The sequence below is a fragment of the Macrobrachium nipponense genome, chromosome 28 (assembly GCF_015104395.2).
Source record: "Macrobrachium nipponense isolate FS-2020 chromosome 28, ASM1510439v2, whole genome shotgun sequence".
Classification (NCBI taxonomy): domain Eukaryota; kingdom Metazoa; phylum Arthropoda; class Malacostraca; order Decapoda; family Palaemonidae; genus Macrobrachium; species Macrobrachium nipponense.
Genome location: NC_087217.1, coordinates 33,392,817 through 33,415,887, shown reverse-complemented (window position 1 = coordinate 33,415,887; position 23,071 = coordinate 33,392,817). Strand labels below are relative to the sequence as shown.

General features: G+C 41.6%; 2 protein-coding genes across 2 annotated transcripts; both read right to left on the bottom strand.

Annotated features, from left to right (window-relative positions):
* Positions 1-13,037: 13,037 nt before the first annotated feature.
* On the bottom strand, positions 13,038-14,237 carry LOC135201150 (uncharacterized). The gene has a single exon (XM_064230028.1). It carries the CDS (start codon positions 14,235-14,237, stop codon positions 13,038-13,040), a length of 1,200 nt encoding a protein of 399 aa, XP_064086098.1.
* A 2,567-nt stretch (positions 14,238-16,804) lies between these two features.
* LOC135201149 (uncharacterized protein K02A2.6-like) lies at positions 16,805-17,824 on the bottom strand. Its single transcript, XM_064230026.1, has one exon. The coding sequence runs from the start codon at positions 17,822-17,824 to the stop codon at positions 16,805-16,807; it is 1,020 nt and encodes a 339-aa protein (XP_064086096.1).
* Positions 17,825-23,071: the final 5,247 nt, after the last annotated feature.

Genomic DNA, 23,071 nt, shown 5'->3' with positions numbered 1-23,071 from the left:
ATATTGAAAGATCGTCTACGAATAGGGTACTCAATACATCCTTGGGTATAACAGACGCGACTCCATTTATTGCTAACGCAAAAAGTGTGACACTAAGCACACTCCCTTGTGGGACACCCTCTTCTTGGCATCTTCTATCTGATAATGTGCTGCCCACTTTAACTTGAAAATATCTACATTTCAAGAATGCTTTAATGAATAGGGGCAATTTTCCTCGTAGACCACAGGTATGAATTGTCTTAAGAATGCCATGCCTCCAAGCAGTATCATAAGCTTTCTCAATATCAAAAAAAATAGTTATATGGTGCTGCTTGGAGACAAATGCTTCACATATGGAGGTTTCCAGCTGCAGTAGGACATCTACTGCCGAGTGCATCTTTCTAAATCCGCATTGTGAGGGTGAGAAAATACCATTACGCTCTAAATACCAGACAAATCTTGTATTCACCATTTTTTCCATCAACTTGCATTAACAACAAGTTAGTGCTATTGGTCGATAACTAGCCACTGAAAAAGGGTCTTTACCTAGTTTAACAAAAGGTAATACAAAAGCCAATTCCCATATGACTGGGTAGCTACTTTCATGCCATAATCTGTTAATTATACTTATTATAAATAGTTTTGTATTTTTTGAAATATGCCTAAACATTTGATAGGGAATTTCATCCGGACCAGGGCAGTGTTAGTGCTGCTGGCCAGGGCAGCATCAAATTCCCTTTCTGTAAAGGGTAAATTATATGGCTCTATCTTATCTGTGGAAAAGTCTAATCGCAGTTGTTCTTCTCTTCTTCTATATTGATATCCAGGGGAACTGTCAGATTTTTTTAAACTTGGGCAAAATGATCGGCGAGTTTATCACTTACATCTTTTGCGTCAGCGATGAGGTTGTCATTAACTTTAAGTACTGGGGGAGGACTGGGAGTAAATTTCCCAGCAATCTTTTTTATTTTCTTCCATATACTGCAGATAGGTGTTCGTTGGTTAATGACGATACAAATGACGCCCATGACTGCCTTCTAGCAGTTTTCATTGCCTTTCGAAAACGTGCTCTATTCTGTTTGTATATTATCATGTTTGCTATAGTTCGGTGTCTAAGATAACGTGTAAGTGATGTTCTTGTGACTCGGTGTAACAGTGTGAGCTCTTCACACCACCACGGGACTGGGCGTCGCCTGAAAAGACCTGTAGTTTTTGGTATAGAATGTATACCTGCTGTATGGAATGTCCCATTTAATAAATAGATTGCATCATCTGCCGTTGGGAAGTCATTTGCGTCACTTTCTATTTCGCTTAGTTCTTGAAATTTGTTCCAATCTGCTTTTTCAACATTCCACCGTGGAGATCTTTGAACTGGTGGGTCATCATTGGAATTTATTATTATGGGAGCATGGTCACTGCTTTGCCAGTCATCATTCGTCTTCCATCTGAAATCCATCGTGCAATTGGAACTAGATATTGTAAGGTCTAAGCATGAGACTGTACCTGTCTGGATATGGTAATGAGTGGGTTCTCCGGTATTTAAAAGTCCTAAATCTTCATTTTCTATTATGGAAGCTATTATATTCCCTTTTTGATTTGATGTCACATCTCCCCATAAAGGATGTCTGCCATTTAAGTCTCCCATGAGAAGAAATGGTCGTGGAAGCTGATGAAGTAAATCAATTAGTTCTTCTTGAGTGATGGGATTGTTTGGTGGAAGATCTTGGGAACAGAGTGTGTATTTTCGTCTTAGGTGAATTTGAACCGCAACAGCCTGTAAAGGAGTATTTAGTGGGATTGGAAAATGAGGAAGGTCCCTGCGAACATAAATAAGGCAACCTCCATGTCTTCCCACTTCCAAATTATATTGTGTTCTATATGATATATACTCTCTAGGGCAAGGTGTGTGGACATCAAGCATTGTTTCTTGTAAACATACAGCAATAGGGGAGTATTTATAGAGTAACACTTTAAGTTCCTCATATTTTGCACGAAGTCCCTGACAATTCCACTGTAAAATTGAAGAGAAGGTGTCTAGGTTTTGGAGGGTAGTCCTCTATTTAAGGTCATTTTTGAATGCTTAGTGGATGGGAAGCTTTGCTTGTAAATTTTTTATGAAGATTGTTTTTCTTCACCAGTTTGCTCATTGATTTTGGTTTTATCTTTTGTTGGAGTTAATGGAGGAGAGGATGAGGGTGTTCTTACCCTCTTCATTTGTTTTTTTCCCTCTAATTCCATTAAATCAGGCAGAGATTCTGCCTGAGATAATGCAGAAGGTGGAGTAGAGGGAGGTTTGAGGGAGATATCCAGTTTGTTATATGGAATGTTTATTTTATCCGTCTTTGTCAATTGTGCTCTAACCTTACTAGGCTGAGCACTTGACCCAGTATGTCGGGCCACAGGAGTAGAAGCATCCTTTATTGAGGATGAGGAAGGATCAGCAGATTGGAGTGGAGCCCTAGTGGTGGAATGTTGAACCACAGGGGCTGAGGCATCCTTCATTGAGGATGAGGAAGGAGTAATGGATTGAAGTGGAGCCCTTGTGGTAGTAAGGGCTTTAGAATAACTCTTGGCTCTTCCCAAGAGTCGTCTTGCATGTCCAATACTGATGTGCTCTGTATATGCTTTATTAACTGCTGCTGTTTCAACTTTAAATTCTTCACATATTTTATCAACTGATTTGTGCTCTAGCTGACAATTAATGCATTTAGGTATATCTAAGCATGGTCCATGTTTTAGGGCAGAGCAATTATTACACATCTTATCATTTTTACATACTTTAGATGGATGACCAAATTTAAAACAATTAAAACACTGTAATGCTCTTGGTTGAAAAGGTCTAACTCGCACTCATTCATTTTCTATTACTATATGAGATGGTACATTACTGTCTTCAAAAGTAAAAATCATCATGTTGCCATTTGGGACCTTTTTCACTTTCCATACAGTTGGTGGACACATATCTAAAATTTCTTCTTCAGTAAACTCGTACAAATCTCTATCAAAAACAACACCTCTTCCATAGCTAAAATTTAGGTGAGGACTAATTTTCTCTATTATATCGTTGTTATCAACTTTCATCATTGTTAGCATCTGTGACTGAGTTTTAGATTTTGCATGAATAAGTACAGAGCTCTTACCAAATCTAGTAATGTCACCACTCATTATGCCACCTATTTTTTGCTGAAGGTACCTACTAAACTTGTAATAGTTGAAGTTCTCCTCCTTGGCTTAACTACCAGCCATTTAGGAGGTTGGGGGACTCTTATTTTGTCAACGTTGCTACTATTGGAGTTGATTGGATTCCATTCTGCAGGTTTATAAATGTCTAAGTTTCTTGGGGCTTTATCCGTCAAGGCTCCTTTAACTAATGAGTTACATACATTCAAGGTATCAATACTACAGGTTGCTTTAAAAGCATCTTCATGTTTATCGAATGTTACCCAAGCTTCCCATTTTCCTTCTGTGTCAAGAAAGTTCATACGAATCTTTGCTATATTGCCAAACATGGTTTCAAAGATGTCCCCGAGATATCCTCATAGTTACACTGAAGTGGAATATTTTTCATATGTATAACTTTCAAATGCGTCACTCTACTATTATTGGCATCTGGGGGGTTTAAAGAATGGTCTTTGTTTGAGCAAGAAGTCGTCAACGGTGCCAGTGAGTCCATTTTCCCAGGGGATGTAGGTTCATAGTCCGGATCCATATTTGGTTTACTAAAAAAAAAAAATAAAACTCTTACTACTTGGTTATATCAAGAAAGTATCGTGAGTCACTCAGGTATTCACATTCTCCACCAATGGCACTAGTGAGAGTTGACTCCCAATGGTCCACACCATACCCTACCCATACAGGATAGCACCAATACGTTTGTGGTGGCCCAGGTATAAGCCAATCCGCCTGCTGGGAGCTCTGATTCCACTAATGGGAATCAACTCCCCACCACAAACGTATTGGTGGGCTTCCGGACAAAAGCCAGGAGTCCCACCCCCAGAAAACCAGCTCCCCCAGGATTCCGATGAGCCAGTCCCTGGAGATGGTTCCGCCCTCAAGATAGCAATGGGAAAATCCCATTACTTACTCTCAGGTCCAAACCATATCAGGTGGTGACTCAACCACCACAACTCCCACTATTAGCTTCAAATGTAAACCCTTCCTAACCAACGATCCCTTCTCAGACTCACCTTAGTAGTTAAATTAGACGAAAGTGGAAATGTCCACACCATTTATTGCCAAAAGTTTGTAGGCGTTCCGTCAGGATTCGGCCTTCACACGAGTGAAGGCAGGATCCCTTACCCCCTCACCACGTGAAGGAACCTACTCGAGGGGTGTAAAGAGATGAAAATGAGTTTCCAACTTTAACCTTGAACCTTCGATTTTTTAGGAAAGCTTGGATGAATAATGGAAATTCTCCTCGGAATTCATAATCATGGAGTGTCTTCAAAATACCATATCTCCAGGTTGTATCATAAGCTTTCTCCAGGTCAAAGAAAACTGATATTTGATGTTTTTTGGAGATGAAAGCCTCGCATATTGAATTTTCTAGATGCACTAAGATGTCAGTACAAGAACGCATTTAACGAAAGCCACACTGGGCTGGAGTTATAAGGCCCTTCTTTTCTTAGATCCATATAAGTCGCACATTGACCATTTTTTCCATTAACTTACATATGCATGATGTTAGAGCAATCGGTCGATAACTAGATGGAGTAGTACCATCTTTCTGTGGCTTCAAAAAAGCTAGTTATAGCTGTGTTCCACAAAGCGGGAAATGCATTTTCTTTCCATATTTTATTAATGATACTGAGCAAAAACTTGTGTTCCATGTGGCAAATTTTTTATCATTGAATAGGTTATGTCATCTGAACCAGGAGCAGATTCATTACATGCTGACAAGGCAGATGAAAATTCCTGAAAGGTAAATGGCTGGTTATATGATTCGCTTTGCGTGGATGTAAAGTCGAGAATTTTATTTTCCTTTTGAATAAGTTCTTCATAGTTAGGTGATGGATGGATGTATGATATTTAGGGCTAAAGCCAAGGCACTGGGCCCAAGAAGGCCATTCAGCGCCATAATGAAGGTTAAATAAGTTGAATTATGGTAAATGAATGAATGAATTAGTGAAAGAAATGATTCATAAAATTAGACGTGACTAATAAATAAATTAAAAATATGAATTTTAATGAATGGAGTAATATATATTAAAAATAGTTTAATGTCTTTAAAAATCTGTATATGATTTATAAAAGTTTATCTAAATATTATTAAAAATTTCTATACACTTTAAAAAGGAGATGAGAGCAGAAATGTCTGCTTCATTCCCAAGATATTTGAGAGGGATTTACCCTGGAAATATCTTTCCCTTTGGTTAAAATTTGGTTATTCTGGGGCAAACCATTCAGAATGTGCTCCACTGTTAGTATCTCGTCACAGTAAGCCACACCAATGGTGGGCTGCTTCCTTCTAAAATAAACTGATGGGTTAAATAAGTGTGCCCAATCCTTAACCTCGTTAAAATAACCTCTGCTCGTCTGTCAAGCTGGAATGATGAAGGCCACGGCTGTATATTTTTCCTAATACTTCTGTACTTACTGTTATTGGCAAGAAGAGGAAAAGTCCACCTTTCTTGCCACTTACTTAATACAAAAGACCTAATAGGACCTTTTAGGTCTGTATGAGGCACTTTCCTGAAGGTTGTTTCTGGCAGAGCGCTAGCAGCTTTTGCTTCCCTGTCTACAGTCTCGTTTCCGTGAATCCCCACGTGAGAAGGAACCCAACAGAAAGAAACCGACTTACGCAGACAATATATACGAAAAAGTGACTCCTGAAGCTTTTGGATTAATGGATGAAAGCTATTAAATCTTTTGATAGCTTCTAAAGTGCTTTTAGAATCAGAGTATATGACAAAATTAGTGTCACTACTTTGAAGAACTAAGTCTAGGGCAGAGACTACGGCTGTTAATTCGGCAGTGAATATTGATGCAAAGTCAGGTAATTTACCTGTATATGCTGTATCACCAAGGATAACAGCACACCCAACACCACTATCTGACTTTGATCCATCTGTATAAATCTTCACAAAATTGGTATGAGTAACGTCGTGCTCTAAGAATTTTCCCCTAATCTCTTCTTCAGTACAATCCTTCTTCTTAAATGATTTCTTGCATACTAATGCTTCAGGAATAAGCCATGGAGGATTTACAGGATGTTTTACTTCCAGGACTTTCTGGGATTTGAGATGGATATCCCTAACATCCTCATTCAGTCGAATTTGGAATGGTTTAGAAGCTCTTGTACCAGAGAAATTCCGCGAATCTGTTTCCTTAAGTACTTCAAATGAAGGATTTTTGGGAGCACTTTTCATTCTAGCCACATATCGCAACCCTAGCTCTTGCCTTCTTAGATCTAGGGGAAGATGATGTGTCGACATATATGCTTTCAACAGGAGAAGTTCTAAAAGCCCCTGAGCATATTCTCCACCCCATGTTCTGTACAACATCCAATTCCTTTAGCTTGGTTTTACAAGCTGAGGAATAGATCTGACAACCATAGTCTAGCTTGGAGCGACACAGTGAGTCATATAGCCTCAAAGGAATTTTTTATCAGCCCCCCAACTAAAACCAGAAACAACTTTTAAAATATTCAAAGATTTTCCCATTAATCTTTAGGGCATTTATGTGGCTGGCCCATGTTAGTTTGTGGTCAATAATCATCCCCAGAAATTTTACCTCACTTTCATAAGGAATGATAGATCCTCTTAAACTAAGTGTGGGAACTTCTTCCACACGCCGGCATCTGGTAAATCTTACTGCAACTGTTTTGGAAGAGGAGAATTTAAAACCATTCTCATCAGCCCACTTAGTAATTGCGTTAATAGACCTTTGCAGATGTTTACATACTGACAATGAATCATATCCTGTGCAGTATATTGCAAGGTCATCAACAAAAAGTGAGCATTTAACAGGAGGCAAGATTTTTTTGACCACACTATTTATTGCCACTGAAAAGAGTGTTACACTTAAAACGCTTCCTTGGGGAACTCCTTCCTCCTGCACAAAAGGTTGGGAGAAAGTGTTTCCCACTTTTACCTTAAAAAATCTGTCCGTTAAAAAGGAATATATAAATCTTATCATTCTTCCACATATGCCCATCTTGTGCAATTTTTTCATGATGTCAATTCTCCAGGCAGTGTCATATGCTTTTTCGAGGTCAAAAAATACTCCAATGGTCTGACATTGTTTGGCGAATCCTTGCTGGATTTGGTTGGTCAGCCTCAGCAACGGATCAAGGGTGGAGCGGTTTTTCCTGAAACCAAATTGAAATGATATTAATCCTTTAGTTTCTAAGTGCCAAACTAGTCTAGTATTTATCATTTTCTCCATCAGCTTACCCACACAGCTGGTTAGAGCTATTGGTCTATAGCTGGTGGCTAGGGAACCATCTTTATTAGGCTTTTTAATAGGAACAACTATGGATATTTTCCAGTCGTTGGGTAAAATTCCAGTTTCCCATATTTTGTTTATAATCTTCAGTAAATATTTTTTGGCATCGTCTGGGAGGTGTTTAAGCATTTCATATATGATTGTATCCTCACCTGGAGTTGTGGATTCACTAGAGGAGAGCGCCTCCCGTAATTCTCTCAAGGAAAACCTGTAGTTGTATGGTTCAGATTTTCCCGAATCGAATTCCAGAATCATTTCAGAATTCCTAATTTTTTGAAATTCTCGAGAATAATTCTTGGCGCTGGAAACTTCAGAAAAGTGTTTTCCTAGCTCATTGGCAACTTCAGTGGGCTCTATGATCAGAGTGTCTTTTATTTTTAATGAGGGTAATGGGGGGACAACAAATTTCCCACTCAGTTTCCTTATTTTGCGCCACACCACTTTCAGTGGAGTTTTTGAGTTTATTCCATTAATATAGTAGAGCCAACTTTCTCTTTTGGCTCTTATAAAAGCGCATTGCTTGGCTAAAGCACGTTTGTAGATTAATTTAGACTGAGGAGAACCACTAGTTTTGTAACGTCTGTAGCACTTCCTAGTAACTTTCCTCAGAATACCACAAGTCTTATTCCACCAGGGAACTGCAGGTCTACGAGGTTTGCCTTTTGTTTTGGGAATCGAGCCTCCAGCAATCTTCAGAGTAGATTCAATAAAGTAATCATAAGCATCTAGATGAGATTGAAATGACTCAAACTCCCTATCTAGTATGACACCCTTACTGAATTTATCCCAATCTGCCTCCTCTACCTTCCACTTCGGTAAAACTTCAGATGGACCATTCACAGCATATTTTAAATGGATCGGGTAATGATCGCTCCCTTTTAAATTTTCGTTAACAGACCGACTAAAATCAAGGTGGATGCTTGTTGAAGAGATACTAAGGTCCAGGGCAGAGAAATGATGATCATGAATACTGTGGAAAGTCATTGACCCATTATTATATAGGATAACATCATTCCTATCAATAACGTCTTCAATTAATTTCCCTTTACTGTCTAGAAACAGACTTCCCCAAAGGGGGTTGTGGGCATTAAATCTCCTAGGAGAAGTAAAGGAGCTGGAAGTTGGTTAATTAAGGACTGAATATCTTCACTGTTTTAAAAGAAAGATCTGGTGGAAGGTATAAGGAGCAGACGGTTATCCTCTTTTCCAAGATGACTGAAATAGCAACAGCCTGTAGAGTTGTATTTAATTGTATTATGGAGTGCTGCAGAGCTTTATTAACAATAATTGCAGCACCTCCATGGGCCCGACCACCCCTTGGGGGAGAGAAGTAAATATTGAATAATTTAGTCCAGGATTATAAGGAGAGTTACCTAACATTGTCTCCTGCAGGCATATAATCCCTGAATTGAATTCATGAATTAAGACTTTAAGGTCTTCTGCACGGGCTCTGAGACCTTTACAGTTCCACTGAAGGATATCAAACATGAATGTTACGGTGGTAAAAGGTGCTACTTCCCACTCCTTTGAGGGGAAGTACTGTTCCTAGCGTGGAGAGGAAAATTCTCCTTTATAAGTGACTGTTTCTTTAATCCCTTTTCATTTGAATTGGAATTTAGAGATTTTGGCTGATCATATTTCTGGTTATGATTTTGATCAGAATTTCTACTGTGATTCTGCAAATCACAAGGTTCATTTGTCTTAGGGTGACAAGACTGATCAGAACTCGTATGTTTTTGGGCTGAAACTGCTTTTGGAACCACCTTTCTAGGTGGAGAGATCTCTTCCAAAACACTGAACCCATTTGAGGTTTTTATTTTAAAGCCGTCATTATTTGGGGATGTATTCCTTGTGCGCTTTTTGGTGGTTGTAATTATAGTTTTGATTTCATTTTTGTTTGTGGCTGTGACAATTGATGGCTCTGAAGTAGCTCTATCTAATTGGGCTTGGTCCCTTGGTTTATTCTTGTTGGAAGTGTTTTTAGAACAGCTTCCCGAATTGTTGATTGATTTTGGCTCCCTTTTTTTGGGAGGAGAGCCTGCAACTATCATATTAGTCACCTTTGTATTGACTTTGGTAGGTGAGTTTTCTGTACTTCTTGAAGTACAACTTTTGGTGTTGGACTCCAAGGCACTAGCAGATGAAAATTTCTTGACAGATTGGGGATTTTCATTATTTACAGTCCGTGAAGTAGCAGGTATGTGATGCCTATTATGAGATGCAGTTATTTGCTGCCTTAAATTGCTGTAACTTTTCATTAGTTTTATTACTGAAGCATAGGTAGAGTTGGCACTTTTGTTTGCCCCATTACCACACTCTTTGCTTCGCTAATGCTGACATGTTCGTTGTCAGCCACTGCCAATACATCTTCTTCAAATCTGTATCTGAGGCAAGTCCTAGAATTTGGAGAGTGATCACCCTTACACTGAAAACAGTATTGGGCTGCTACACACTCGTCAAAATTATCATGCTCTGCAGAGCACACAGAACATCTTTAGTTATTTTCACACGAGTTTTGAATGTGGCCATATTCAAAACATTTGCGACACTGTTTAGGATTTCGCTTATATCTTTTTACCTGCATCCTCTCATGGCCAACAATGATAGTATCAGGTAGGTAACTGGAGGAAAAGGTTAAAAGGATAGCTGCATCCCCTACAAGTTTTTTAATGTGAGATACACAACAATGAAGACATCGATGGAGAATCTCCTCCTCTTCAAAAACATGCAGGTCTTTTGAGTATACTACCCCTTTCAGTGTGTTAAAGAATCTATGCGATGCAATACATTCGATATTTCCACTTTCAGGAGGTTTAAAATTCGATAGCAAAATTGCTTGGGTTTCATTACCAGCTTTTATTAGCAAGTTCTTTCCATAACACTTCAAGTTTCCAATGGGAATGGAACCTACCTTGCTCTCGATACATTCAGCAGCCTTTATAAAATTTTTTCCTCCCTCCTTGTAGCTAGCAACATGCCATATAGGGGTAGGAAGCGCTCTGGTACATGGGGCCGGTCCATGTTCTTCATTCTTAGGGATAAAATCAAACGGCTCATCATTTAAGTTTTTCACTGAAAACACTTTCGTGCTAAGAACCGAATCATTAAGAATGTGGCCATGGAGTCTTTGTTGTGCCTCACTAGCTTCCAAGGGTGAGGAAAATTTAACATAAGCAGAAAATGACTGCTTGTCTTTTTCCAGAACTAATTTCATTCTTTCCACTTTACCGAATTGTTTCATTACACTGTACAAACACTCATAATCTAATGACAAGTTTATATTAGTGCAATGAAGGACTCTATTATTAGGATCAAATCCACCAGATTTACTAACACCCTGGTGTCTCAATGTTTGGTTTTGTCCGATAGCCGAGCTCATATCCATCTTCAAGCCAGAAGTCGTTGCCAGTGCCAGTAAGTCGTCGGATCCAGGGGAGGGAAAACTTTTGTCAAAATCCATAGAATTATGCCGGTTCATATTCAGAAGTCCAAAAAGTGCGCACCCAAAATCCAAGAGCCCGCTGAGACCCCAACAGCACATCAGAAAGGGAAATCAAGGCAGCCTCTAATGCCCAAACTCCCCACCCCAACTAACCGCACAAGCCCACAAAGCGATCCCAGGACACTAAGCACGCACACACCAGACCACCTCACACAAACCGGCTCACCTACACACCCAAAACTGCTTGGTTTTATCAAGAAAGTATCGTGGATCAGTCAGGTATTCACATTCTCCACCAATGGCACAAGTGAGAGTTGATTCCCAATAGTCCACCCCATACCCTACCCTTACGGGATAGCACCAATACGCTTGCAGTGGCCCAGGTATAAGCCTATCCGCCTGCTGGGAGTTCTGCCCCCACTAATGGGGACTGACTCCCCACTCCAAACGTATTGGTGGGCTTCCGGACAAAAGCCAGGAGTCCCATCCCAAACACCAACCCCCCCTGGATTCCGATGGGCTGATGTTTGGGGATGGTTCCGCCCTCAAGGTAGCAATGGGAGGGTCCCATCACTACCTCCTAGGTCCAAACCATATCAGGTGGCGACTCAACCACCACAACTCCCACAATTAGCTTTGAATGCAAACCCCTTCCAAAACACGATCCCTTCTCAGACTCACCTAAACAGTAAAATTTAACAAAAGTGGAAAATTCCACATAATTAATCCAAATGCTAATAAAAAATATTACATGAAGGAGAAGGATGTAGTAAGAATGAAAATATGCAGAAGAAGGAAAAGTACTGACTAATTTAGTTGGATCAGCAGTTGGGCCCCAAGGACCACTGAGAAAGCAACCCCACCAGGCATCAGAGCCCAGCTGCTGGTCCCTAAGCCCCCTACCCACGTCAAGGGGTCAGCATCTAGGGGGCATAGTTAGGTGAGCTTGGGTTTTTAGATGAAACATTGGCAAAATGGTCAGCAAAAACCTCACTAATATCCTCTGGATTGGCAACCATGTTTCCATTTACTAATAATACTGGTGGAGGTGCTGGTACATATTTGCCACTGATTTTTCTTATTTTATTCCAGACTTCAGGTAAAGGGGTTTTGCAATTAATTTTAGAGATAAAATCTACCCATGACTGATGTTTGGCTTGTTTTACTTGGTATCGAAATCTGGCTCATGCCTTCTTAAATATGATTAAATAATAAGAGCATTTATTTCTGGAATAGCGTATAAAAGCTGCTTGCATTGCTTTACGAGCTATTTGACATTGAAGGTTCCACCAAGGAACTGGCTTTCTTTTAAATTTTCCAGTTGAACAAGGAATTTTCTTCTGGGCAGCATCAATAATTAGTTTACAAAGGAAATCCAGGGCATCATCCAGGGACTGGAAATCCTCAACATCCATTTCTAAAAAAGTCAGGGTTTTGAAAAATGCCCAGCTGGCTTTATCCAGAATCCAACGAGGTGATCTTGGTGTAGCAAATTCACCTACTACATTAATAAGGATTGGAAAATGATCACTTCCTAATCCTTCACTCATTGCATTCCAAGAAAAGTCAACATAACAATCAGGACTGCATACTGATAAACCTATCACAGAAAAGGTCCCAGTTTGAATATGAAAATGTGTTGGTTCTCCAGAGTTAAGGATTGCAAGCTCTGTCTCTTCAATAAAATTATAAATATTGTTTCCTCTAGGATTGGAGATTACATCACCCCACATGGGGTGTCTTCCATTAAAATCACCAACAATAAGAAAAGGCCTTGGAAGCCGATTTATTAATTCCTCTAATTCTCGAGTCAGATTATGATATGTTCTATTTGGAGGTAAATACAGTGAACATATGGTATATTTCTTTTTCAGAAAAATCTGAACAGCAACTACTTGTAAATCTGTTTGCAGTGGATATTTTTTGTGAGCTGTATCTCGCCTAATTAACATAGCACTTCCACCATGAATCCCTACTTGCTCATAATCAGAATGATAAAAAATGTAGTCTTTAGGACATATGATTTTTTGTCCAAGCATAGTCTCTTGCAGGGCAATGCATATTGGTAAGTGTTTTCTTCAATTAAAATTTGTAGAGATTCATATTTGGCTTGCATACCCTGACAGTTCCACTGCAAAATTGAAAGCCTGCGATCCATTACGATTAATAATTAATTATTATCTTTTACACGTTTTAACCTGGGGATATTGCTCTGGATAACTATGGATTTCTGAGAGGAAAGCTCATTATTTTCATTTTCACTTTTTATCTTTTCTTTTTTCTGATGTTCTCTCTCTTTTCCTGTGATCTGATTGGGCCGAGTTCCATTGGATGTATTCAACTGTATTCCTTTAGGAATCTCTGCTGTACATGATTTAAGAACTTGTGGTTTTGGTTGCTGGAGTGATGTGCTATTTTCATTATTTAAAGAACATCCTGCTTTAGGTTTATCATCACTATGCTCCTCTCCACGTGGCATTGTCTCAGCCTGGTTTGACTTTCTGACTGCAGCGGATGGTTGCTGTTGTACTGCATGAGTAGCTGGCACTTGTACACTGGATTGTGGCTTCTTAGTTACTGATGAAAATGTAACTCCCGGTCTTATTTGAAGTTCTAATACTTTCTTTCTAGCGTCTTTGAACGAAATCTTTTCCATAACTTTAACTGTTTGCACCTCCTTCTCTAAAATAAATTTCACGCAACTTTTTGAGGATGCAGGATGGTTTTCTCCACAATTAATACAAGATGGTGGTTCACTGCATGGTCCATGTGCTTCTTTGCCACAATTACAACATAAAGCAGGTTCTTCATTTATTTTCTTTCTACATTTCTGTATCAAATGACCAAACATTTGGCAGTGGTAACATCTCAAAAGTGATGGTATGTATGGCTTGACTTTGAAGTTCAGCCATCGTGCCTTGATAGCATTAGGTAATTTAAAGGTGTTAAAAGTGAGGATTAGTGTTGCCAGGGGAACAATCTGATCTCCCACCTTCTTTCTCATTCTGACCACCTTTGCCACATTCTGTTCCTCTAATTCCTGCTGAATTTCTTCAGTATCTAATAAGAGCAGTTCAGGAGCATATATTACTCCTCGACTCTGGTTATGTATAGGATGAGGGAAACACGTAACTTTTCGCCCTACTAAGGTATTCATCTTGAGCAATTTTTCACTTTGTGCAGGTGAGGAGACTTCGACTAATAGGATCCCATCATCCTGTGGACGAATTTTTGGTATTCTGTTACATACATTGTTAATTTCTCTGCTTGCTTTAAATACACTGATATTCTGGAAAACATCATCTTCGAGCCTAAGAACTATAAACTTATTGTATGAAACTAATTCATACATACCAGGAAGAATCTCCATTTTTCCTTTCTTATTACTTTGAATATTTAAGTTCCTTGAATTCACTTTTGCATTTTTCTTTCTTTCCAAAACAGGAGAAGAAAAGGTTCCTCGTAACGATGTTCGAACCTGAATTATCCATTGCCAAGTCCATTTCCATGCCAGAGTCAGATAAAAGAGGGGGGTTTGCCATATATACATAAAAATATAATTCGTCCACGTAATCCCCATACCCAACATGGAGCCACAATTAGAGGATGGGGTCATCCCTTTTACAAAGGCCGTCCTAGGGGTATTACCTGGATATACACCTCACCCTCAGTGCTAAGGTGTCGTAATGTCCGTCGAGATCAGACCCGGCACTGAGGATAGGGTTTGACATTAAACTTTCCCCTCGCTCGACCACGTCAGGTATTCGAGTTTTACGGGTGAGGTGGCATGCCGTCCAACCACACCCTCCTTCAAATCCCAAGATTTAGACTAAATCATGTCCAAAACCAATCCAAAGTCATCAACATAAAATCCACACCTTATAGGGGGAGGAAGCAGAAGGATGAAAGGTTTTTAGTAGAAGGAAAAGGGCTGACTTATTTAGTTGGATCAACAGCTGGGCACCAAAGCCCGGCGAGAAAGTAGTTCCCACCAGGCATCAGGGCCCAGCTGCTGAACCCTAAGCCCCCCATCCTCGGCAAGGCTTCAGCATCTGGGGGGTGCACGGAACAAGGTTTCATTCTGGGACATACCCAGATCAGGCAGTGAGGCTTCTACATCAGAAACCCGAGAGACCTCCCAGAAGCCCAGAGGAGGGGACAAAGGAGCTTTCTTGGATGAAGGCGGAGACGCTGAACGTAATTCGAGCTCAGAAGGGGATAGCTGAAGCTTTGGCTTTGAAGTTGGCATCCTAGATTGATCTTTTTTATTCGATTTTCCACTTTTTACTACATCACTATATTGAGGTCTTGGGAACAAAAGCCTTTTTGCCTGGCCAATACTTACATGTTCAGCATGAGCTTTCTCTATGACTACTACTTCATTTTTAAATGAATCACATTCCTTATGCCTTGCATTATGATTTCCCTTACAATTTATACATAATATTGAGTTAGAACATTTGCCTTCATGCTTTTGCAAGGAGCAAGTACAACATAACTGGTCTCTAGTACACACACTGACGAGTGACCATATCCAAAACATATGAAGCATTGGAGTGGTCTATCCTTAAAAGGTATAACACAAAATCTCTCCTTGTCTACATAAACATAATCAGGAACTTGATCATTATTAAAAGTGAAAATAATTATTCTTGACCTTGGAACCTTGAAAATCTTCCACACTTTATCATCACACGTTTCCAGCAATTCCTCTCAGACAGTTCATATAAGTCTTGACTGAATACCACTCCCTTGGCATAACTAAAACTATAGTGTGGTTTGACCTCTTATCATATCAGTATTTTTCAGCATAAGAGATCATGTGACCTTGTCTATAAGACTGCATGAACCAAAAAACTATTCTTTCCAAATCTAGTAATATCAGAGTTGGTCATTGTTCCTACCAATGTTCTCAAATATTTCCTGAAGTGAAAAAGATTGCAAAAGTCTGATTTTGTTGTAACAATCAGCAACCTGGCTGGTAGAGGTGTCCTCACCTTACGTTTCTCATCTGTAGTTTCCCGACTGACCCTAGCTGGATAAAAGGAATCTACATTCTGGGGTATTTTATGAATTAATATACATTTTTAAACATCTAACTCACCTGGTAGTTATATATATAGCTTACTGACGTCACAGCAGAATTTCAAAACTCGCGGCAATCGATGATTGCGTAGTCGGGTGTACCACCTGTGCGCCCTCTACCCAGGTACCTGGAACCATTCCAACTATTCCGCAGATTTTCCCTGCCGCCTTACCGGTGACATCGTTGGAATTTTGCTCGTTTGGCCCGTGTTTTTTCGCAGCTTATTTGGTGAAGTACACTTTGGCTTTGGCTTTTGCTTGTTTTTGGATTTGCTTTGGATTTCTCTTAACCCTTTTGTGATAAGTTGGAGAGGAAGCCTTCTTCATAATAATCCAAGACTTTCTTAGTATAAGTCAAATATACAGTAGAGCCATGAACGTAAGCTAATGCTACAAACTCCAAAGGAATACTGCCCTAGGTTTAACAGTAAGGTTTAACTTTATGTAAGATAATTATTATAACAGCTATTTACATAAATAAATAGTTAGGTAGTAAAGGATGCTAAACTGCTTAATGAGCAACAACTCGTTACATCTCCCCTTCCTCCAAAAGAAGTTTGCATGTACAGTAAATTAGTTTTAATAATCAATAAAATAACTATATATAAATAGCAATCAATGCTGAAAACAGTCATTAATATACAAATAAACTTTAATGTAATGTACTATCAATAATCATCTATGCCATAACGTTTAGGTTTACTCTTGAAGCGTGTTGGGCGTCTATTTTGGATTTCAGGCTTAGATGTCTTAAGAACATCATCCTCCAATTGCTCGTCAGTATCAACCTCAGTGTTCTCCAAGTCATCCGAACATCTCTCTCCTGTAGCCAATAACTGCCGTCGATTTCTTCTACACTCTATTTCCCACCTTGACTTTGTAAGATCTAGGAGCGACTTCTCCCATGCAAAGCGCAGGAGTCCATATCTTACTACCTGGCAGTCTGAGGCGTACCACCTCTCCTGCGGGTATAGGCTTCAATGCACGTGTCCCTCTGTTATAGTAATGGGCCTGCTTGTCCATTTTTTCCAAGATAACTAAAGAATCTTGCTGTGTAGGATATCTAGGCTTTAGTAATGATGACATGCAGGGCATGATAGTTTTACAACGTCTACCCATAAGTATTTGGGCTGGGCTAGTCAATATGCCTTCTGTTGCCGTGCTATTCCAATTAAGTAAAGCCAAAAACTCTGATTCTCCAGTCAGTTTACACTTTGTGAACATTTTCTTTACTATTTTCACGGCATTCTCAGCCTTTCCATTTGATTGTGCATACCTTGGACTAGACGTAATGTGTTCAAAAGACCATGTCTTTGCAAAAGAACGGAATTCTGGTGTGATAAACTGTGGCCCATTATCTGTTACTAACTGGTCCGGTATTCCACGAGGAGAAAATATAATTTGTAGTTCTCTAACGATGGCAGTCGATGTCGTATTATTTACTCTTGATACTTCAAGAAAACTGCTAAAATAATCAGCTACTATAAGGAGCATCCGATTATCAATATGACATAGATCAGCTCCTACTTTTGACGATGAATGAAGGGCAAACTCATGACTTTTCATCGGTTCTTTAGGAGGAAGGTCTCTAATTGACAAACAAGCATCACACTGTTGAACCAATGCTTTCAGATCTGAGGACATTCCTGGCCAGAACAGCGCTTCTCTCATCCTTCTTAGACAACCCTCCACTCCAATGTGTCCTTGATGTGCAATGTCCAACATCTGTTTCCTGAGACTCTTAGGAACAATTAAATGATTTTCTTTGAACACTAAACCATCTTCAGTATGCAGTTCATCTCTATAATTATAAAAAGCTCTAGCACACTCAGGAGCTTTATTTCTAGCATCTGGCCATCCTTCTCTGATCATTTTTGCAACTGCTTGAAGATTACTGTCACTTCCACTGTGAGCTTTTTATCTCTTGCAATCTGTCATCTGTGATCATCAAGGTATCTCCGATCAGTGTTGTAGCCTCATTTTTCACAGTTTCAAGGTAATTTACAAATAGAGAATTTTCAGAGCAATTAGGCAAGAACGGACGGCTTAATGCGTCAGCAATGTACATGTGTTTTTCTTTGACATAACCTTCAAAGCATAATACTGCAGATGTAGCAACATCCTCTGAAGCCTAGCTGGGGCTGCTGCTAACTGTTTCTTGAAAATTAACTCCAGTGGTTGGTGGTCAGAATGTACCGTGACCTTGTCCCGTCCATATACATAATGGTGAAACCTCTCACATACAAAAACAATAGCTAGACATTCCTTTTCAATTTGTGCATAACGCTGCTCTGCCTCTAACAAACTTCTGGATGCAAAAGCCACGGGCTGGCCATTCTGCAAAATGGCTGCTCCAACTCCATACTGGGATGCATCACACTGAATAGTAACCTCTGAAATTAAACTATAATAGCGTAGAACAGGTGTTTTACTGGCTGCCTCTTTAACAGCTTTGAAAGCTTTTTCTTGAACATCCTGCCACACAAATTCAGAGTTCTTGTGCAGAAGATCCTTCAGAGGAGCAGTCAGTTCAGCTAATTTTGGCAGAAATTTAGCTAGGTACTGCACCATTCCAAGAAATCTTCGTACCCCTGCAACATCTTTAGGTGCTGGCATCTCCACTAAAGCTTTCACTTTCTCAGGTCCTGGTTTTAATCCTTTGTCAGTTGCTACATGACCCATAAATGAAACTCCCGTTTGTCTCAATTGGAGTTTATCAGTTCCCATTACCACGTTTCGCTCTTCACAGCGCCTGATAAAGGACTGAAGATTTCTATCATGATCATTTGTAGCCTCTATGTCAGTAGAACCTTTTCCATACACCAAAAATTTGTCTGCAATTACCTCAATCAGCTGATGCACACAATGCTGAAAAACTTCCGGTGGCATTCTCAGCCAGCGGTAATGTCCAAATGGAGTATTAAAAGTTGTTAAGTACGAGCTCTCCTCCTCCAAAGGCACATGCCAAAACCCGTGTTTCACATCCAAGACTGTGAACACACGAGCTCCTGCAAGACGAGAGGCAATGTCTTCCAGTGTTGGTAATTGATAGTGCTCACGAAGCACTGCCTTATTTAGATCCCTTGGATCAATGCAAATTTGTATGCTCATTAAGCAGTTTAGCATCCTTTACTACTTAACTATTTATGTAAATAGCTGTTATGATAATTATCTTACATACAGTTAAACCTTACTGTTATACCTAAGGGCAGTATTCCTTTGGAGTTTGTAGCATTAGCTTACGTTCATGGCTCTACTGAATATTTGACTTATACTAATAAAGTCTTAGATTATTATGAAAAAGGTTAACTCTCCAACTTATCACATGGTAACAGCGGTATTTTAATGGACCCATATGTGCAGAAATACCAGGATGTCTTCGTTTCACAGTCTTCCACCACCCGCTAGTTTCAATGTGGATGATAGGAATGCAGCAGAAAGGTGGAGGGAATGGCGAGAAAGGTGGAAGTGCTATGCTGTCGCAACAGAGTTAAGTAAAAAGACTCCCGAAGTGCAAGTTTCTGTGTTACTTACAGTTATTGGGCATAAGGCTCAAAGTTTTCAGCACATTTCAACTTTCTGATGAAGATCAGAAAGATCAGAATGCAGTGCTGGCAGCATTTGAAAAATATTTTCACCCAAGCAAAAACACTGCATTTGAACGTTACCATTTCAATATTCGGGCACAGATGGATGGAGAATCTTTGTATCAGTATGTAACGCCTCTGCGTCATATAGCGTTGGGTTGTGATTTTGCTAATATAACACAAGAAGAAAAATAAATAGTTAGGTAGTAAAGGATGCTAAACTGCTTAACGAGCAGCAACTCTTTACACCTTTTTAGATATTGTTGGTTTGACTCTTGCTTGTTTTGATCTCTTTTGGATTTTTCAACGTCTGACTCTTCTTCGATTGTGAGAATGTGTGCTAAAGCCTCGTTAGATCCACATTCGGTTTGTATGAAATGTAGAGGCAAGAGTTGTGAGTTGGACGATAGATGTGATGAATGTTTAGATTTACCTGATAATAAGTGGATGGAATATTACCGCTATGTGCGAAAGCTTGAAAAAGACAGGATCAGGAGAGCCAAGAGTAGTATGTCTCGCTCTTCTAGAGATAGTCAGGGAGTTGACAGTTCTCTTCCCCCTTGCTAATGAGCCTATTGATCCTTCTCCCGTAGTGGTAGTTCCAAATCCCCCTACTGATACAGGTAATGATCCAACTTTAAAGGGGATGATGGCGGCCATTCAAGCCCTTGGTGAAAGGGTAGAATCCCTTGCAGAAGACAGGGAGAAGTTATGGTCAAATGTGAGAGATTTAGGAAACACAAGTGTCAGTGCTAAAATCAGTGCAAGTGCAGTGGAGGGTGCGGCCACCCAGACCTGTCATGCTCCTAGCCCTAGACCTCTTCCAAGCTCACCAACCCCTGTGAGAAGGAAAGTCGACAGGCGAAGGGAGGCGAGAGGTTTTAGCTCCCGAGCGGTCGTCCCCTCGAGCATACCTGTTGACGTTTCCCAGGACACTCACCCTCGCCATAGGAAAGGCGAGGTAAAATTGTGCTCTTCTTCGTCGGACGACGCAGTTCCCAGACGGGGCTGGCGTCTTACATTGGAGTCAAGACCCCTCAAAAGAAAATACACTGTTGAGCAGCGTCGTGAAGTGACGCCTCAGGCCCCAGGATGTAGCCATTGGAGCAGCCCGCAGCGCTTCCCTTCCAGCTCCGATGGTAGCTCTCCTGCTAAATACAGATGTAAATTGTCGCACAGGCGGCTGTCTGCTTCGGTAAGAGACAAAAAGATATCGGACACTTTTCTGCCTTCGGTGCATGCTCCCCCTCCTCCTTTGGATTGGTACTCGTCCCCGGAACGTTCTTCCCACCCCTTACGTGACGTGGAGAGAGAGTTGGATGATGTTGCGGCTTCCCCAGTCTGTCCCAAGCAGCAAGAAGCTCCTCAAATAACTTTGCTTCAAGACATGCAACAGAAACTCTCCTCCCTGATGCAGGTCTGGCAGCCTGCAGCTAAGAAAAATGTCAGTAATCTTCCAGCTCAAGAGGTTCAAAGCGCTGTAAGTCATCCTGAGGAAGCTTTTGACGTGTGTCGCACAGGTGGCGAGCGTCCAGCAGCAAGTGACCTCAAGGTTCGACAGGACGCCAGGCGTCAAGAGGTTGGACGCCAGGCGTCAAGAGGTTTGGACGCCCAGGTGCGTCAAGAAGAGGTTTGGGACGCCCGGGCGTCAAGAGGTTGGACGCCAGGCGTCAAGAGGTTGGACGCCAGGCGTCAAGAGGTTGGACGCCAGGCGTCAAGAGGTTGGACGCCAGGCGTCAAGAGGTTGGACGCCAGGACGCCAGGCGTCAAGAGGTTGGACGCCAGGACCGCAGGCGTCAAGAGGTTGGACGCCCAGGACCCCCGCCAGGCGTCAAGAGGTTGGACGCCAGGACGCCAGCGTCAAGGGGAGGTGGACCGCCAGGGACGCCAGGCGTCAAGAAGGATTGGACCGCCAGGACTCCAGGCAGTCAAGATGGTTGGACGCCCAGGACGCAGGCGTACAAGAGGTTGGGACGCCAGGACGCCATGGCGTCAAGAGGTTTGGACGCCAGGAACGCCAGGCGTCAAGAGGGGACGCCCGGAGCCAGGCGTCAAAGAGGTTGGACGCCAGGACTCCAGGCGTCCAAGAGGTTGGGTCCGCCAGGACGCCAGGCGTCAAGAGGTTCGGACCGCCATTCAGGACGCCCGGCGTCAAGAGGTTGGACGCCAGGAGCCAGCGTCAAGAGGTTGGACAAGACGTCAAAGGTGGACGCCAGGCGTCAAGAGGTTTGGACGCCAGGACAGCCAGGCGTCAAGAGGTTGGACGTTCCAAGGGCGCCAGGACGCGAGGTTTGGCGCCAGGAACGCCAGGCGTCAAGAGGTTGGACGCCAGGACGCCAGGCGTCAAGAGGTTGGACGCCAGGACGCCAGGCGTCAAGAGGTTGGACGCCAGGACGCCAGGCGTCAAGAGGTTGGACGCCAGGACGCCATTGGCGGTTCAAAGAAGGTTGGACGCCCAGGACCGCCAGGCGTCAAGAGGTTGGACGCCAGGACGCCGAGCGTCGAGTTTCGACTCCAGGACGCCAGGCATCAAGAAGATAATAAGGAGACGACGACGAAGAAGCAGGACGTCGCTACTTCAGTCTTAGGACAATCAGAAGAAGGGAACGATGATATCCCCCCCTTCTCAATTAATCCCGTAGAGGACATTTCCGACGAAGAGGATCGGAAGGAACCGCACCCCTCGTCGGACTTAAAAAGACTCATGAGGGTCTTTACAGAAGTTTTTCTGGAGAACTTTATTCCGGCTGCCCCTCGTTCCCCGCCTTCAGAATTTACTTTAGGGAAGGTGTCAAAGAAGGCCATATTTACGAAGATGGTTTTGTCCCGCTCGTCCAAGAGAGCGTTGAAAGTCATGAGGGATTGGATGGAGACTAAGAAGGACCAAGGAAAGACAGTATTCTCGTTTCCTCCGGCCAGATTAGCGTCTAGATTGAGTATCTGGCATGAGACTGGAGAAGCACTCGGCCTGGGAGTTCCTGCCTCTTCCCAGGAGGACTTCTCGCGTCTGGTGGATGCCTCTCGTCGGGTGGCCATGGGAAAGACTAAGGTTTCTTGGTCAACATCAGAGATGGACCACCTCCTCAAAGGAATATTCAGAGCCTTTGAGGTCTTTAACTTCCTGGACTGGACTCTGGGAGCCTTGGGAAAGAAGATAGAGTCTTTCAAGACCGCTGACACCGAAGAGCTGGTACATCTGATGTCATGTATAGATAAAGCACTTGGAGATGGTTCCAACGAGTTAGCGGCGCTTTTCTCGGCAGGAATTCTTAAGAAAAGAGCCCAAATTTGTTCTTTCCTTGCTAATGGGGTCACGCCCATTCAGAAATCGGAACTGCTTTATGCGCCTCTTTCCGCACACCTTTCCCACAAGAGTGGTGAAAGAGGTCTCCTCTGCCTTAGCCCAAAAGGCCACGCAGGACTTAATAACAAAGACCCCGAGGAAAGTTCTGCCAGCGAGCTTCATAACACAAAAAATTAAGGAAGAAGCTCCTGTGTCTCGGGTTTCTCAGCCCTTTTGGGGTAAAGCCCT